This window comes from Bemisia tabaci, chromosome 4 (genome assembly GCF_918797505.1).
Source record: "Bemisia tabaci chromosome 4, PGI_BMITA_v3".
NCBI lineage: Eukaryota > Metazoa > Arthropoda > Insecta > Hemiptera > Aleyrodidae > Bemisia > Bemisia tabaci.
In genome coordinates this window covers 60,145,853-60,164,861 of record NC_092796.1, presented here as the reverse complement: position 1 = coordinate 60,164,861, position 19,009 = coordinate 60,145,853, and the positions used below count along the sequence as shown (strand labels likewise).

The window sequence follows — 19,009 nt, the reverse complement described above, 5'->3', positions numbered from 1 at the left end:
TCAAAATTTCATAACTTTTCCCTGACTTTACAATGATTTTGAATATGAAAGTCCTGGACTTTTCAATGTTTAATAAGGCATGATCACTCATAAACAGTTTTTGACAAAAAATTTTAAATGCCTAGTTTCTTGAAATCGAAAAAATGCAATGTTCTGGCTAGCAGATAATATTTCTTAGTTCCACAATAAAGTTTCCTGACTACTCAGGGTTGGACAAAATTCCTAGACTTTTCTAGGTTTTCCCTGACATTTTATGAGTTCGTAACCCTGCACAAGTTCTTATGATTAATGATGAACAAAAGTTAACAGGAGCTAGGTAAAAGAATTATGAAATAAAACAAGAAATTTTGTCTAACTTACCAACAAATTGAAAGATAATTTAAATTTTTGAAAGATATCCACAAATTCGATCTCTGGCGGAGGCTTGGCCCTCATCGTCAACATTCCATCCCCTAAATCTTTCTTTTTTGATTTTCGGCTTCTGAAAATTGAGAAAAAGAGTTGGTGAAAGATAATTCTAAAAAAGGTTAAAAGAAGTGATAATTAGTTTGGAGAACGTAGACTCCTGGTCGACAAAATGTCTTTACTGGTTACATGGAGTGTTTCAATGCGAGTTAAGATAGGGTGACCCCAGAAAATAGGTAATGCAAAAGCGAGACTTAAGAATGAAACTTATTGTTCAACTTAATTGGCGCGGGTTGTCTCTCAAGCAGATGTCAAACTATTAGTGCTAAGCTTCAAGAGCAGATGTGATGGGGGCTTTTAGAGGTCATAAAGAAAAAGTAGAGGGCAGTGTACGTCATTATGATGACTGCTAAAACTTATTTGGCCACCATCTTCAATTACTTGATAATGAAAACAGTCATCCAACAGTCAACCAATTCATGTTTTTTCGATTTTCTTTTTTTAGAGTGTAGTTTGGCTTATGAGTAGACATATTCGGACGCAAAAGGAAAGTTAGAAATAGCGATCAGGAGTTCTCAAAGCAGAAGCACCAAAAGCTTTTTCTTATACTCACTTCTTCACCTACTGTGCTATTTATTGTTTCCTACACATTTTCAATTTTCCGAGTTGTTGCGTTTTCATTCTCGCTGATTCAATTCTTTCTCAATGCTGAAGGTCTAGAAATGCCCCCTTGCAACAGGATAAGGAACCTTCCTTCCCTGATCTTCAAAATAATATCAATACTTAACGGTGCAGGTCTTTCATAGCTGAACGGGGAGTTTCACTCCCTGAACTCTTCATCACTAACTTTACAAGCAATGAGCACATTCCTTGAAATCACTCTCATTCCATGACCCTGTAAACTACTCACTGGAGACATTGAACATTCTTTTAGATTTACCTTTCAACAAAGCTTTGGCTTACCTCCTTCTCCGGTCAAGCTCTCGAGAAGCAGCTGCAGCATGCTGTAACCTCGCGATGAATTTTTCTATATCGTCAAAACAATGATTTAGAATTGTAACATCTCGTTCGTACTTTTCACTCGAAGTTGAGCTTGTCTCATCATCCCGAGAATAACCTTCACCACTTCCACTGGTTCCACCACTATCTGCAACACAAAAAATTGAAAACTCAGCTTATAAGGAAAGAGAGGTATGCAGGTTCAACAAAAACAGTAAGATGATAGAGAATCATTTTGTCGAGAAAATTTATGTTACATGTGTCAAAAAATTTGCTGCCATGAACACATTCTTTGAGCCTCTGTTCTGCTTTCATGGCTCCACAGACTGCTCCCTAGAGATAATCAACTTTCTCTTAAATTTACCTTTCATTGGGGCCTTGGATTGAACAGATACCTCCTTTTCAGTCAAGCATTTGAGACGTAGCCGGTTGCAGTATGCTATAACTTTGCAATGAACTTTTCTGTACCATTAGAAAAAAAAAAAAAAAAGAGTTAAAAAAACCTTGTGGTTCCATGAAAATGTTCTCTATAATTTGACATAGCCATAGCAGAAATGGTTCACATTCTTCTCCAATTAAAAATAATCCATGAGATTCCTTTATCAAAAAGTATAAATGCTTGATGAAAGAGGATAAAGAAATGATGGTGAGTTCAAAAATTTGAACGGACAAAGAGGGAGCGTTGATCTAAGTTATATTCAAAAAACAAAAAATGATGATGATAATATATTCAGGAATCCCAGTTCTGCTTGTTGCAGGTAAAGTGCTATTAAAGCAATGAGAAAAAGAAGTCAGTGACTGGTGTTTTTGTAATTATTACTTCTCTTCTTCCACCTGCAGTTGAGAGGCATCCACTTATTGAATGTAATGCTTATTGGTCTACGCTCCCCTGGTTCACCTTCTTAGTTGACTGGCTTTTAAACTTGAGCAGCATCTACACCGACTCTTGACACTCGACCTGCAGGAGGCCATGCACCACTAGGTTCTGAGACCGTTGGAGCGTGAACCTGATGGATGGACTCCACTGAGGAAAGTTCAAGTCCTTCATTCCATTCAAGTAATTCTAATTTGGTAAGGGAAGACAAGTCAGGTCCCTTTCTTATAGATGATGCAAGAGTAAATAGGAAACTTTGGAGCAAAAAGGTTTAGACGCATGCGCCATAAATCAAATTGCTGGCAACAATTCTACAAAATCTTGAGTTAATACCTTGTTGTTCAAAATTAATTCTAAAATGATCTTACCAATCTCCCCTCTCCTCTCCCTCTTTCATAAAGAAAAAAGGGTTTAAGCTAACTTTAAAAAGTAAATTATAACTTCTAAATCATTATGTACACACTACAAAAGCCTGTATCCGGTAGTAAATAGAGACAGAGAGAAAAAAATGATTGATTGCATAGTACATTATTACAGGATCTTATCATAGAAGCAGGGGTGGAATTCTCTTTTACTTAATTAGTTTTGCCAAAGTATATTTCAACTCATTCAAACTGTTAACGAAGTAAAGAAAGAAACTAATATTTGCAAACTGATCGACAACTTACCAAAGTAATGGTAATATCCATTGAAATATTTTCCTCTGCTAACCATCTTTTATGATTTCAGTGAGTGAAATATTATTCATGGGGAACCATGTTTTTTAAGATACAAAAGAAAAGTTTTGATAGTACCAGTACTACCAGTATCACAAAATTAAAACGATATCATACACGAGGTGCAGAAAAGAAGACTATGCATGCCATTTATAACTTGGCTGAGTTACTAGCTTTATTTTCAGACAATTAGTAAATTAAAAATACTTTAATAGTTGCAACATCTGAGAACGACAAAATATTTACTTGCATTTAAAAAATGAATCACTTTGAACACACATGGTAAAAAGTCAAGAAACACACTTATCAGTGTAAAGCAACTGACAAAGTTTCACACAGCTCGTGGAGTAATACATTAAAGTTTCAGGCAAGAATTTCAACAAATGTATCTTTTCTTGTAGGCGTATACTGTTTCGTTTGTTAAATCCAGACATGTGTCTTTTCCACCGCTGTTGGAACTATTCATTCGATAGAAAGATAATGTATTCCGGCAGTGAAAATGTGCACAAAATTACGAACTTCGAATCAAAATCAGTGGAAAACCGTCAAAGAACCACGCACATTGGGTGCTATTTTTGAGAGATCACATGAAAAGCAAATAGAAACAAAACATTCTACAGTTCACGAAAAAAGTTGATAAAAAACTCTCTTCGACCATTATGAAACAAGTTAAGTGAGAATCACAATAACACTGATTTCAAAATTCCTAAAGATACACTGGGAAACCAAATAATGAATAAACTTTGACCGTTAAGCTTCTAGTGCATCTGACTCGAGTTACCGACAAAATAAAAGTGAGAAAGGGTGCGCGGGAGAGGAGTGGGAAAGTGAATAAGAAGGGAAAGAGTGTGAGTAGATTGGGAAAAAGAAGGGGTAAAGAAGAGGGCAGATGAGCAAGAGTTATTAAGAGGCAGGCAGGGCCAGTCACAACTGACTGAGCTGAGCCAGGCTCCTGATCACTCAAGCAATTCCAAGTCAGTGCTGACAGCAATCATCCAACATTGCCACATTTTGCACTTGACAGTTTTGATCAAATGTTCGTTTTCATACATTTTTAGTTCACCTTTTTATAATTATCTCAATATTTTATGTTTCTGACGAGGGTCCCAGCTATTGGAAGGGAAGGGGGGGTTGACAGTAGTTTCATGTAAAAAATAATTATTTAGGTATTTAAACCCAGTAATAAAAGGTAATGAAACTGTTACATTTGATTACAGCTGATGAAAAATTAACATCCGGCAAAAAATGAAAACTGCATTTATTCCTAAAATCAAGAATTGATCTTATGGTATTGTAAAATTTGATCAATCCAAAAAGATAAAAGAGGGCATGGAATACCTCTCCTGCGAGACATAGTGAAACAAGCAAGAATCTGAATTTCTGAGAGAAGAAGGGAGAAGAATGGGAATTTTAGGAAACATCGGTTATACTAATACATAAAACTAAGTTCAAATACTGGACACTCATATTGAAATTCAAGAGTAATTTTTCTCCTTGATTTGGACGTAAAAAAATAAATAATTGAGACTCGTATATGCGAGTGGAGTATAATAATTTCAACTTGACAACCCCCCTTTTCTGACACAATGCAGGCTTGGGCTTGTGAGAAGGATTTTTTGAGAAAAAATTCTAGGTAAAACTTACTTTTTGTGCTCAATCAATTAAATTTTGAACTGATAAAGAACATGTTTTGTATTCACCTTTTTTTTCCCTTCTTAATAACTGCACAAAAATGATTCCTGGTTTAGGCAGTTTAAAATTTAGAGCTGTGTGTGTATTCTGAGTGCCCCCTCTCCCTCCCCCAATGCGTTCTTTCGTGTTGATAGATACTTATATCTGTTAGAATTATCTACTAAAATTCATTTTTTTACAAAAAAAAGAAATAAAGAAATAAATAAAAAAAATTGGGAGAACAATAGAGCTATAAAATTTTTGGACTGCGTAACTGCAAGAAGAAGAATGAAAAAACCTGCTGTATCCTGATTAATAAAATACAAGGTCAGACTCAACTGCTCTGATATAAAAATTTAGTTACATCGTCTACAGTTTGCAACGATAAAACCCATGAGTCAAAACTTGGCAACAGTTTGCAGAACTGAAGCAGGCTAAGCTCACCTGACTCCAGGCAAAGACTGAAAGAAAATTATTTCCTTGGTACCTGTAGATGCACTACATCGAGGTCATTAGATTGTCTAGGTGAAAGTGCTAAGCCACATCACCTCCCACACTGTAACATAGGTAACAGGTAATGGAAGCATTTCCCACCACACTCCTCCTTCTTCCCTCCCTCATGCCTGTACCACAGATCCCTGTGCAAAAACTCTGCCACAAGATTAAATAGCTAATTATTCCAGCTCTTAGAATACAGGGTGTGTTCTAAGTCTACTCTGCTGCCACTAATTTTTTAACACCTCCACCCAGAATGTAATAACTTTTTGTGCAGAAATTTTGATCCATCTTCTGTGTTGTTGTAGGACTTATTGAAGATTTCAAGGCCTAGAATGGATTTTTGCAGTGTCAGTAACTTTCAAGTAAAAATAGCTCTAGGGCACAGATTTGGGACCAAACAAGATTTTTTGAAAAAAAAAAAAAAAAATTATTTTTTCAAAATACATTAGGATTTAAAATACTTATAAGATTAAAATCATTCAGCTACTGTTTTTCTCACTTGTTAACTAGATCTTGAAACAATGTAAAATGATTCATATCAGATTTTGAAAATAAACTGTGCACTTGATTCCCCAATAATTTGATTTCCTGATTACAATTAGAGTAAAAATACTTACGATGAGCGACTGCGTTGAATACTGAAACTTGCTCTTTAACATTGATTCCATTGGTGGGTGGGTCTGGAGGTGGTGTTGGAGGAGGGGGCGGTATATGTCTTGAACGACGTCCGCTTGGCACTTTTCCTATTCGTAATGATTTTAAGTCCTCCACCAGTTCTTGAGCTGAAATACTTTGGCACTGCAAAGGAATTCAAACATGAAACTAATTTTGGAGTAAACGAAACACCAAATAAATTAGAAATCAAAATGCTTCAGTCAATTGGTGATAAAGAAAGGCCCACAATCCTTCATTTCAGTTTGGGCTTGCTGGGTTACAAATTTTGACACAAATCGTTTGTAGGTCTTCTTTCATTATCATTTTAAACCGTCATACTTCAAACAAGAAGTTATAGAGGCCATTAATAAATTCGATGCTTGTACCTAAGATAAAATAAAATCAGGGCTGAGAACTGGATTTGAAATTTTCCTGATGGACTGGCGAAAAGAGAGCGCCAATTGGTATACGGAGTCTTTTGCTGAGCAGTTAGGATACCTTTTTAATGTATCAAATGAAGCATACAGGCAATCTTACATAATTTTGCTTATAGAGCATGTATATTGGAGGATTTAAGAGGATTTAAGGAATAAGAATACTCATTATCACTTTATGTCCAAAAAGGTTTAGAGGTTCAAGAAAAATCTACGTGACAACTTTGGCTTTTTGGAAACTTCTTGAGGGTCTCTTTTCTTCCCTCTCAAATTTTCACCACTCACAATGGAAATTTATCTAGAAAATAATCTTGTCCAGCTTTCAAGAAGCTGTTATTTCTAAAAAATTTTGAAGAAGGAAAAAAATTGCAATGATTTCTTCAGTAGAAGGGGGTGTGAAGAGGGTCTCAGAAATGAGTGATGAGTGGCACATTACAGAACATGAATGCATGTTCATGTGAATGCTTGAAAAGCTGGAGGATGTACTGAGAGAGCCCTATTTCACAAATTTTGCAAATAAATTTATTAAAATTGAATGAAAATTGATCAAATAAAATGCGTATATAACTTCATCGGAAATACTTCAGTTGCAATGTGTTTTGGTCCGATTTTAAAAGCATTAATTCAATCCAACTAATTTATTGCATGGAAAAAACATATTTTTTTGACAACTGGATGATAATAAGAGTTTCACTGTGGGCACTGCCAGCCACATGATTTGCTTCCCTACTTGCTCACGTTTTGGTTGCCATTAAAAGTGTTTCAGTTTGCCTCTCTCAGAAGCCAACACCAAACATTGCATTGCGACAATCAATATCAGGGTAGATGGAACATACCTGAAAAATATGCATTTCGGAGTGAAGTCCTGGTTGTCTTTCCTCCCCAACAATAAACACAAGAATATTATTGTACATTTCCATTGGATCATGGCTCATGAAAGCAGTTGGCTCTTGAATTAAAGAAACAGGGAATTTCTCCATGACACACTGAAACAGTAGGACAATACTATAGAGCCTTGGAAAGAAAAAAACAATGTCAGATGGTGTGATTTAACCAATGTAATTTTAAAAGAAGAACCGGGTTATGAATCATTCCCTTCCCATTACTGAGAAGCTCGATGAAATCATGAAGACACAACTTTAGCTAGCTCTATTTCTTCAGAATCTTTTCGTACGATTGTGCACTCTGATTATTTTTTTTCCACCCCTGTAAGTATGAACCCAATCCAACCCAGTCGTCGTAACATTGGCTCGCAAAATTTGAAACACATAACAGACAATAGGAGCCTGCTTTCAACTTAAGTTCCAAGTTCTAATATCAGATATAATCCAGTTTGGATAAATTGTAAGCTCTTGTGCAGATACTGATTGATTTTGTGCTCCAAAAGTGAACTGAGCACACTTCCATTCACCAGGATAGGGTCAAAAATACATTTAAGAGGCTCTTACACCGGTTTCATGGTCAATGATTAGCACCCATGACCGCTCCAGGCGTAGTTGCATTTTTTGAGACCAAATTCCATTGGCTTTTTCTAGCTGCAGGAGGCGTCGCATTCCATCGGCTGGGTACACAATCCCTGTATCTTTCGATACGGAGAAAGTTGCCAAGTGTTCCATGATATAAGTGGGACTTTCATCAGCCCCACTTTGCTGTCCATCTGTGATACAAAAATTGCAACAAAAATTAGTAACTTAGCACAACAAAAGAAAGAAAAATACAAGACACCTGAGTAGCATGCAACTGATCAAAACAGAAAAATTGTAGGAGGATAAAAAAGTTGATAAAAATTATTTGAGGGCGGTGGAGAGACAAAAGACTCGGAAGACATTCAAATACCTCCAGTTTACCTACTTAATCAAATTCTTCTGCGTGATTATGTGAAATTCTGCACTTGATACGAATTTATAATGAAGAAGAGATGGGTTACAGAGCTAATGAAGGCTTCCTCTTTATGATTTGTAATTTACAATACTGCCTTGCACAGGAGAAACGCCGAATGTGCGTTTGGACGTTGCAAACTTTCCCGTAATAATAGACTAATTTCCTTGGAAAAGAAGAATTGAAATCGATAGGAAGGCGGATAAACTTTTTACGAGACTAACTAATTTCACAAGAAGAAAGAAACAAATTTTACAAGAAGCTAATTTAATTTAGCTTTACATGGTTTCTTATTAATATAGTTTTATAAAGTCCTTAGAAACATACCTGTGGAGTACCCATTTGAATGCACGCTACTTCTGTGATATGGCATTGTCATGTCAGATGATACGTCACTGAAAGAAAAGAAAGGGATTCATTAGTAAGTATTGTAATAAAACATGACTGAGGAAAATTGGAGCGCGTTAAGCAGAAGGAACCAAGCCACATCCGCAATTGCCAAATATAATTGGGCAAGTTAATTTTTTACATAAAAACGGTTGTGCGAATTTTGGTGCAAATGTCAGTGAATTTTCTGCATAGTCCAAAGCAAATTCTTTGGAATTTTCAAAGGAATCCGCACCAACGTTCTCTTATAAAAAAGTAAATTGCCCGATTAAATTTGGCAATTGCTGATGTGGCTTGGTTCCTTTCGGCTAAACGCGGTCCAAATAAGGGAAAGGAAAATAGGTACATTGATTCAGTTTCGAAGAGCATATACGGTATAAGAAAAAAAAAAAACCAAAAAGCTAACAATTTGTCAGCTTCGGTTTCGTTTTAGAAGAGGGCTAACAAAAGCTTGGCCGGAGATCCTTGAAAAACGCGGGACTTTCATCGTCTAATGTCGCAGTGACAACGAGCTGCCCGGTGGCACTTACGCCCTTTCAAAAACAAAGCGCTGAAGCATGAAGGTGGAAAATGACACAGCCGTCGAGATAAAAAAAAAAACGGCGAGACTTGGTCGCGACGCGATCACGAAAAAATTTACGGAATGACCACATAAGTTTCCAACTCGTTTTCCCTGATCTCTGGGGATTTTCATCATCAATTTTCAGGAAATTTCTAACATTTCGAGACGATACTGATTGATTACGGATTGATAAAAATCATTTTAAGATTTATCGATCAAGCGTACCGATTTGTCCTCAATAATTCCGCACAGAAAAAAAGTTATGGGCGATATAGACATACCGTCCGTTCCGGGCTCAGAGGCCGAAAGTTCCGGGTGCTGGAGCCGTAACTTCGACTACTCCGGGTGCTACATTCAGGGGTACACGGACTTTATGTCCACTTTTTTTTACGTCCACAGACTTTTCGTCCACAATTTTTACGTCCACAGTTCTAAAGCCCACACTATTGTTAAGTCCATTACTTAAACGTCCACTAAGTTAAGTCCACAAATGTAAAGTCCACTAAAATCAAATTCAAGCGTCATATTCTAGTCCGTGTGTAAAATTATATTGACAATATCGAAATGAGAAAATTAAGAGAGAATGAGGTGTTGTTATCGTAACTCATATTTTAAATTAAATGTTAATTTCTTCTTTTGATTCATCTTTTCAAATTGCCTTTGGTAAATACTTGGTTTCATTTCTATCCTTGAAATTTCCGATATAAAATATGCCTTAAATGCACATTCTTTTTTTTTAATGAAATTGATTACTTCATTTTAAAAACATTTACATTTTTAAAACGTGGTAAATATTTGTAAAACCTTTTCCAAGCAATGGCATCGATATGAATCTCAATGAGCCGTAGTTGTGATGAAAGAAACTATACAAAAATTAATAAAAGAGGAAAAAAACAAAGAAGCACGCAATTTTTTGGTTTTAACTTATTTGTACATCGACCTTCTTGAGTCAAATACGTCCAATTTTGAGCGTTTAGTTGCGCTTACACCACGATGCAGCACAGTAAAAGCCCAAAACATAAAAGAATGAATTTGAATGCTTTGGAAATCATTTTTGACACGGAACAATTATTATATTTACAAAAAACACATTATATTTTCCAGTAGTACATATTTCTTTTGCATCAGTTTAAAAGGGAATAATCAATGCAGAGAGTGCAAACATTTCAAAATCATGAGTTGAAAAACGCTGACTCCGCGAGTTTAAATATTAGAGCCTAACACAGAGCGGAGCGGCGTGATAGCAGCGCAGAACGCGCACGGGCGCCTACAAACCTAACGGGATACTTCACGCATTGCGCGACGTGTGAAGTATCCCGTTAGGTTTGTAGGCGCCTATGCGCGAGTCACGCTGGTTGCCTGCCGCGCCGCAACGCTTCAAGCAACTATTTCGCGTCAGAGGCGTTGCACAGTATCCTACAAGATTGAAGGCGCACGAGGTAACTAGTTAAAGAGGACTTTCAATTTTGACTGCATCTGTTACTGAAAAATGTTTAATTTGGCATTGGAGCGTTTCCTAGGCTCCCGTTTTGGTTTTCATCTCATCATATCCGTACAGTGTATACACATGAACATATCGACGGTGTAAATCGGCAATCACATAACTCGTTTGCGGTGTTTGAAAATCTCCGCCTCTATGTTATTTTTTTAAAGGAGAAACAAATTGACATCATCCCATGAAGTTTTTGGAGAATTTTCTTCGCACAGAGAAGAAAAATCAGGGAAGTTTTAAAGTATTGCCGTTGAGTAGTTTTACGTTTAAAAAATAAAGTATGACAGGGAGGTCTGCGACATCGCAAACCGAGTTATGTGATTGCCGACTTACACCGTCGATATGTTTTTATCTGCTCTTAGAGTCTGTTCTCTTTCATGACTTGATTCATGAATGAAATGTTTTTAAGAATGAAGGAACTCTTCACCTCTCTTAATTTAAAAATCTAAATTTTCGTATATACTCCCATTTTCAAAATTCTCTGTAAAGACGTTAATAGCCTGTGACGCTGAACGTCTTAAAATATACTAACTAACTAACTAGTAGTAGTATGCATTTATTTTTGAGGTGGTTCCTGTCATTTAAATGAGAAGAATAAAATGTGGACATAACATGTCCACAATTTGGACAATTTCGGACATACTCATGGTTGGACATTAAATCATGTGGACTTAATAAAGACTGGACTTAACGTTTAGTGGACATAAATAGCGGTGGACATTTATTTAATGGACGAAAGGTAGGTGGACATAAAGTCCTGGAAGCCACCCGAGAATATCGGCCTCTGTGCCCGGAACGCGGACGGTATGTCTGTATAGCCCGTAAGTACGGCTTCCACGGCCGGAGTTTCTTTTTCAGTGCGTAGACGCAATTTTATCCTGACTTTTGGGTTTTCTGTTCTTTCCCCTGAAATTTCCCCGTTTTCCCTAACTTTCAAGAACGGTGAAAAAATGTACTTCAGGAGAGAACGGACCAACAGCTGAAAGATAGGGTTCCATGTAGAGGAGTGGATGTTATACAGGTGGCTTCCTCTATAACGACATTGCTATAGTTGAACACACTCTAACAATGACGAAACCACCACCGCCATGTCCCACAACACAGGGTAAAGCAAAGAGATTTTACGACGTAAAATTCTTTTGAATAAGTAAGTGGGTGAGTACATCTGTTGATCACTATTTGACGAATGACTCATTTTGTTAATTCAACAGGTTCAACGTCACATGGTTGCCGGTGCGTCGATAATTTCCCAACGAATATAGTCCTTCGTTGGCTATCATAGTAACAGCTATCGTACTATTACGCGCCGGGAAAATCAAGCGAATTTGAATTTTCCACTATTCGACGACACTGCAGCTAGGTAGATATCAGTTGGGTGTAATGACTTGACTGCATGGTTAGTTGCAATAGACTATTCTCCACAGGTATTCTATTGTTCTTCAGACAATAGACTGAGTTTAGGAGTCTGGGAAATATTTATGGACGACGCGTGGATTTTTTATTCGAAATAGCTTTTCCAAAAATGTTTAAGTGGTGACCTCGAGTTCTTTCCGTCCTTTAATAATGCTGTCAATGTTGTTTTAATGTGCTGTTTCTGTTGTATCATAAACAGACGAGATCACTAAAAACTTGAATTATTTTTGGCGGGATATTATGACTGCCATTATGCCATCTTAGGATTAGAATATCCCCGTGTATTAATTAGACTACATTTTGCAACTTGGAACCGCAATTTCTAGCTCAGTTCAGAAAAAACGTACGTGTTATTAATTTCCCTATGTACTTACGTGTTTTTACGGATAAGTCAGAAATTGTAGTTCGAAATTGCAAAATGAAGTTCAATTATACGAAGCTAAGCTTACTAGAAAAAGGATACGTCAAAAAAAGTGTATTTTTGTACAGTCATTTCGTGAAAAAAAAGGGGGAAAAAAACTCTTAAAGAGGCGAATGCAAAGTTCACTTTATAAACAGTGCTTTTTGTTTGAAATAAAATAGAAAGAACTGAAAGTTGGCAACATCAAAGGTGCAACAGGATTAACGAGGCAGGAAACCCGCTCGGTCACGATGAGAACGACAAATAAATGGGTGTCTGCTTAACGCTTTTTGCGAGTGTAAGTTAAACATTTACTCGCCTCTTTTGTTACATTCTTTATCAGTGAGACGAACTGAGAAGTTGATAATAGCGAGTTCATAACGAGCCATGGAAATAAAGTGCAGTTTGATGGCCGTGCAGCGTGCAATACTATCAAAAATGAGGAGTTGAGCAGGGCGTCTAGGGTTTTTGTTTCATTTTGGGAAATCCTGATTTTTGATTGCTAAATCCTGATTTCATAATTTTTCCAAATCCTGATTTTTGCGGAGAAAAATTAAAATTTCGGCATAAGCGTATGCGAAAGCTTAAAAAAATCCGATCGGACAGCCGACTTTCCTCAAATCCTGATGAAATCGGCATTAAAGTTCTAAATGATTGACCTCAAATCCTGATAGAATCGGAAAAATCGAGAAAATCTTGATGCTAGACACCCTGGTGAGGATTTTTCTCGAGAATTTTCAGATGTTTTTTCCACCTAAAATTTAACAAAATTTTCAGAATTTATGTACATGGCGTTTCCAATATCTTCCTGACTTCTAAAAATTAAAATATTGTAGTTTGCCCGAAACCTTTAGAAGCCGACGGCAAAACTCCCAAACCACGTATCTCGGTTTGCAACGTTGCAGACTTTCAGTTATACTTTATTTTTTTACATGGAAAACTACTCGACGTCGATTCTTTAAAACGTTTGTAATTTTTCTTGTTGGTGCGAAAAAAACTTCAAGGGACGATATTGATTTGATCTACTTGAGAAAATAAAATGGAGGCGGGGATTTTTGAACACCACAAACGGGACAATTATTGGTTAGGAGCTCAATCATCAATATGATGATAATTACTCCGTTTCCTGGACGAAGGAACGCAGTTACATTTCGCAGTTGCAATATTGACTCAACAATTAAATTTGTTTAAAAATATGATTGTAATTTCTGTGTCCAAAATTTGGCTGATTTATGTATAAGTAATCAGTGGAAGATATCGACGGCGTAGGTCCGGAGCAGGATCGGATCCTACTTTTCGGGTCAAGACCCGCGTGTAGCGCTTGAAAAGATAAAATAGGAGCGTACTTAAATTGGGAAATAGTAACGCAACGGTGACCGCACTGTGTTAGACGCAATGTGTGAAGTATTCCTGCACTCTTGTAGGCGCTCATATGCAGGCGCAATGCGTGAAGTATTCCTGCACTCTTGTAGGCGCTCATATGCAGGCGCAATGCGTGAAGTATTCCTGCACTCTTGTAGGCGCTCATATGCAGGCGCAATGCGTGAAGTATTCCTGCACTCTTGTAGGCGCTCATATCGACGGCGCAATGCGTGAAGATTGCAGTAGATCATTCGACGGCACTTCATCTGTAGGCGCTCATATCGACGGCGTAAAGTTCGCAATCACATATCTCGTTTGCGGTGTCGGAAAATCTCCGCCTCTGTGTCATTTTTTATGAGGAGAACAAATTGACATCATTCCTCGAAGCTTTTGCAGAATTTTCTTCGCACAGAGAAGAAAAATCACGGCAGTTTTAAAGAACTGCCTGCCGTTGAGTAGTTTCCGTTTAAAAAAAAAGTATGACAGGAAGTCTGCGACGCGACGTCGCAAACCGAGTTATGTGATTGCCGACTTACACCGTCGATATGTGGAATTTTCAGTCAGAACATCCGAGAAAATCCTAATGAAATACAGTTTGCGACGGTAAATTTTACAACCTTGACATGCGGTTACGTCTTATAGTCTGGAAAACATCGATCAGGACACTGAATCCCGATTTTTCTATTTTTTTCCCTAAACGTAAGAAAGTACAAAGCAGCAGCCAGCACGATGCCTTTTGTTATCACGGCTGAAAGTTGCAGTACTTTCTCAACTGACGATTAACGATTGACGATTTCAAGACGACTATGAACCAGAGGATGGAGCCAGAGAGCCTGGATTTAACGATTCATAAATTGAACTACAAAGTAATAAATCCAGTTAGATTTTGTTGCGTTCTGAACTGACGGCTGTAACACGCTATTGATTTGTATTTTTGAGATAAATACCCTCACACAATCGATTCTAAAATGTATTGCACCGTAAAAGCGTATCTTTTAATGGAGAAAATACTTTCCATTTTCGATCCTCTTCAATTTTCAAGTGCCTGAGCCACTCGAAAGACTTTTTTTTTTAGCTCGTAGGAAACGATCGGGTCTCTGGCCTCTTTAAAACTCCTTCAACTTCGCCTCTCGTTCTGTTTGGCATAAAGCCTTATTACACGAAATGTGTCGCTGGTTACCTAATTATCAACTACGATATAGATACATGCCGTTACGGAATTCTCATAGAGAAGCAAAGGCAGTCGTACGAAATTTAACGAATTGAAAACATCCAAGAGCAAAGCGTGAAAGGCTATTTACGACGTAACTTGACCAGGATGAACAAATTTCGAATCTGGCAGCGACATAGGTATGCTGCTTTAGAGGGCTATAGATTTGCTAGCTATTCCAAACTCGCCCTATTATGTGATGTTACGGCCCCCTAGATCACATTTCCCTCGTTCTACGTGACATTTAGTTATTCGTCTATTTTTGTTGTGTGTCGCACGAGGTGGTTCTAAAATTTTTGGGGAAACGCCCAGACCTGCGGGCAAAGTTTTGGCATCAAAACCACTCAGAAAATAATTTGGAATGAATTATGCAGAGGCGACACAGGGTTATTACCATACCTAGGAGCATTTTTTTGGTCTCTATTTTTTTAGATGTTGTCTCTGAAATAACACTACGATATTCTATCACCTGCTGATGTGGGGATCGTTATCAGTGAAAACTCAATGGTTTTACTGAATGGAATAAAATTGGAAAAATCGTAAGAAGTAATTAATATGAATTATGTATTCACGCCCATGATGGATAATTTCATTCGGTGAAAAGCACTATTTAATCGAGAAATTTGAGCAATAAGGAAAGATGAATGAGAGAATCAAGTGTTTCTTTTCGATAAGATAAGAAGGACAAACACGAAATAAGCCTATTTGCTGTTTTCGGCTGACAAGTTCGACTGTTTCCGTTAAGGAAATAAAAAGGATATACCACTCAAATAAACCCAACTACGTTATTAGTTGCACAGTTACTCATAACAAGGAATATAGCACAATATTACGTGTAAAAAGAAGGAGAACAAGTTCGTCTATGACTTAGCGAGAATTCGAACCTCACCGTGATTCATGTTTTCTCATCTGAATATTACGTAAAGCAACATGGTGGGCACAATGGAAATAAATCGCTCATTGTCAGTATTGAGAAATTAACGTTATTCATAGGTATTCCGCTCGCTAACAACACTAACCGTGTCCAACTAAACGCTCAGCTTTAAAATTGATGAAAGTATAGAAACTTTTTCTTTTTTTTTCAAAAAGAGAAAAATCAGGCAGCACACTAAGAAGAATAAAATTACAGGAAATACATTGAAGCACTCAAAGGTAGAAAAGATTCGAAAAAGCAGATTCCTCTCCGGGGTAGTGTAAGTCACTCCGTGAGCAACATAGGTCTCGCTGCGAATTCAAATCACTCGGGGTTTCTGGGCGCTATATGGGCTCCGGCACAGAATTGCACTTTAAAACTTTCAACATTGTGAAAGTTGATGAAACATTTCACGGAGGTTTTCCATCCTCAGTATTTCTCATTCAACTTGTAAAACCCTGACTACCCGCTTCCATTCTCAGTCACCCTAACAAGAAGTGGAAGAATCTACAAAATTAATTATACAGGGTGTCCCAGGATTAAGTATGAATATTGGAGGAGTCGATTCTTTGGGTCAAAAAAGACGTTTTTGTGGTATAACTTGTTTCCCAAAAACGCTTTCCAGTGGGGCTACGGCCCCCCAAAGTTGGAGACAAAAAAAATCGTCTAACACTGTGACAATTTTCATCAGCCAATATCAATGAAAATTGGTGACTGGGGGAATCTTTGGCGTTCTTTTCATTTATGACCTATAGAAAGAGATTTTTTTTTTTTTTTTTTTTTTTTTTTTTTTGTTGTTTTTTATGGGGAGGTTCTACTAGGGGGTCGCTACAATTAATGTTTCTAGCGACAAAAATTGATTGTAGGCGGCACCAGCGTTGACAAATATTGAGAAACTTTATTTCGCGTTTTTTCGCTATGACACACGTTTTCGGTTATAGGGACTAACATAGGGATAAAAAGTTATACCACAAAAACGTTTTTTTTTTTTTTAAACCGAAAGAATCGACTCCCTCAGAATTCGTACTTGTTTCTGCACTGGAAAAAACAACACATTGGATATAGAGTCCAGACTCTTAAAAACATCGACAAGAAAAAATACTCTTGATTCAATCGGATTTTTGCTTAAATCAAGAACGGATTGATTTGAACGGATTTCCTTTTGATTTAAGCTTAAATCTGATCGAATCAAGAGTATTTTTTCTTGTCAATGTTTTCAAGAGTCTGGACTCTAGATCCAACGTGTTTTTTTTTTCCAGTGTGGGACACCCTGTATTGTCTTCGGCTAAGAATCGGGGAAATGAGCAGGAGCCATGTGGACGATGGAGTTTTGGGGTGCGGCTGGAGTGATGGGAAGAGGTGAGTTGTGGGGTGACCTTGACCTCCAATCTCGAGGGGGCTGCCATCCTGGATATCGGCACCTGGCGCTCCTCCATGTCGTCGTCCTCGTCGTCGGCATTTACTTTCGACGACCAAGACGACATTCCGAGAGTCGCCCGCCCGCGCCCCGTCCCCTCCCGCCCCGCCGCGCCGCACAGTGGATCGAGTCAATTCCAGAGGTTGCACATGAAATTTCTGACTAAAACGGCAAAGTTTAATGTTTATTCCGTCACATTTTAAACTTTAAGGGGTGCTTCTAGCAGAAAATTTTACGAGAAAACCAATGAAACCATTTACAGAACCTCAAAATTTCGTATGGATGCTTATGTTATAAGCTTTTAAAGTTTCCAAATTTTGTCCGACCTCCTCCATTGACTCGATCCACTGAGCGCCGCGCCGCCTACTAAACTAACCGGAGACCTCTCCGCCCTGACTATCGAGACGCGAGGTGAAGCCCACAAACGAAAAGCACCAACTTTCAGGACTCGATATTTTCCACTGTCATGTCAGCGGCACCCGTTTTCGTCTCATCGTGGCTTATGAATGAAAAGTAATCTCGTTGAAAATCAAGCGTTAACAGCCACCAGGATCGAACCTGGATCACAGTGATGATAGTCAAATGAGCTAGCCACTCGCAAGTCGTAATCTCTACGAGTCATCGAGACGAACAAAGGTAGATGCAGAGACAAGAGACCCTCCACTGGCCTCCTAGCGACAGGTGGAAGCTTTTACTTTCGGGGTTTCAACAATTCCTTATGGACAATTATTAGGGAGCAACAGTCATCACCCTAATTTCGGCTGTTGACTTACCTACATGGTCGATGATGAGCTTCGGATGACGTCATAAGCCAAACAACTTTCCCAAACGTCGGCCATTTTCGGCTTGTTTGCAAAACGAAACTGCCAACACGTTGTTGAACATCAACCATGTAGGTAAGTCAACAGTAGAATGCTGAAGTCCCGAAAGTAAAAGCTTCCACCATGGCCAAGATACTAGTGGAGGGTCTCTTGTCTCTGGGTAGATGAGTTCAACAAGATACTTCCTTCATCCCCAGATGACTTCAAGTAACCTATGCAGGGGTCGATTAAGCTCCATGCTTTCCAAAATTTCGCGCCAGTCGATTTTCTTCCACAAAAAGTGATGAGCTTTTTCATTTAATTAATTTTCTCTCTTTCTTCAGTCCTATGTCCCAGACCTGTCCTGAGTAGCCTATGCAGGGGTCGATTAAGTTCCATGCTTTCCACAATTTCGCGCGAGCTGAAAAAGTTCTTCCATAGAAAGTGATGACCTTTCTCAATTAATTTTGTTAGTCATCAGGTTTCTGGGTCAACCAGTGAGAAGGAAATTTTGAAATACTGGAAAGGAGAGCGTAATCAACGCCAATTTCACTATTTTCATGTCAGACGTCGCCAAAAAAAGAAAGAAAAAAATATCCGAGGGCTTTCTACAATTTTAGCGCGAGCTTGGCTAGCGTGATCGGGGATATCCCCTGAACCTGTGGTCTTGGTCGATTAAACAAGAAATTTGGACCAAAACCAAGATATTAGACCAAATTAACGTCTTCAGCTCTCGATGGAATCGATCAATGACCTGACGAATATAGCATTGTTAAGATAGGGGTTTACGATCGGAGCATCGAAAGATCAAAATGACCGCTGGGGATCTACGATAAATCCAAGTAACCGTAGACAGAACGCGGAATTATCAACGGTGTGGATAGTTTTAGCCTCGAGATTAAAAAATCGAGGACTTTTTGAAGA

General features: G+C 38.0%; 1 protein-coding gene across 2 annotated transcripts in view; it reads right to left on the bottom strand.

Moving 5' to 3' along the window:
- The window catches only part of aru (arouser), a 62,467-nt gene that overhangs the window by 6,756 nt on the left and 36,702 nt on the right, over positions 1 to 19,009 (bottom strand). For both annotated transcript variants that reach the window (XM_072300181.1, XM_072300182.1), the window contains exons 3-8: positions 8,457 to 8,524; positions 7,700 to 7,908; positions 7,088 to 7,237; positions 5,781 to 5,961; positions 1,369 to 1,552; positions 361 to 481 (exon numbers count right to left, since the gene is read on the bottom strand). In XM_072300181.1, the coding sequence (XP_072156282.1) occupies positions 361 to 481; positions 1,369 to 1,552; positions 5,781 to 5,961; positions 7,088 to 7,237; positions 7,700 to 7,908; positions 8,457 to 8,524 (913 nt within the window). The remainder of the gene's footprint in view (positions 1 to 360; positions 482 to 1,368; positions 1,553 to 5,780; positions 5,962 to 7,087; positions 7,238 to 7,699; positions 7,909 to 8,456; positions 8,525 to 19,009) is intronic.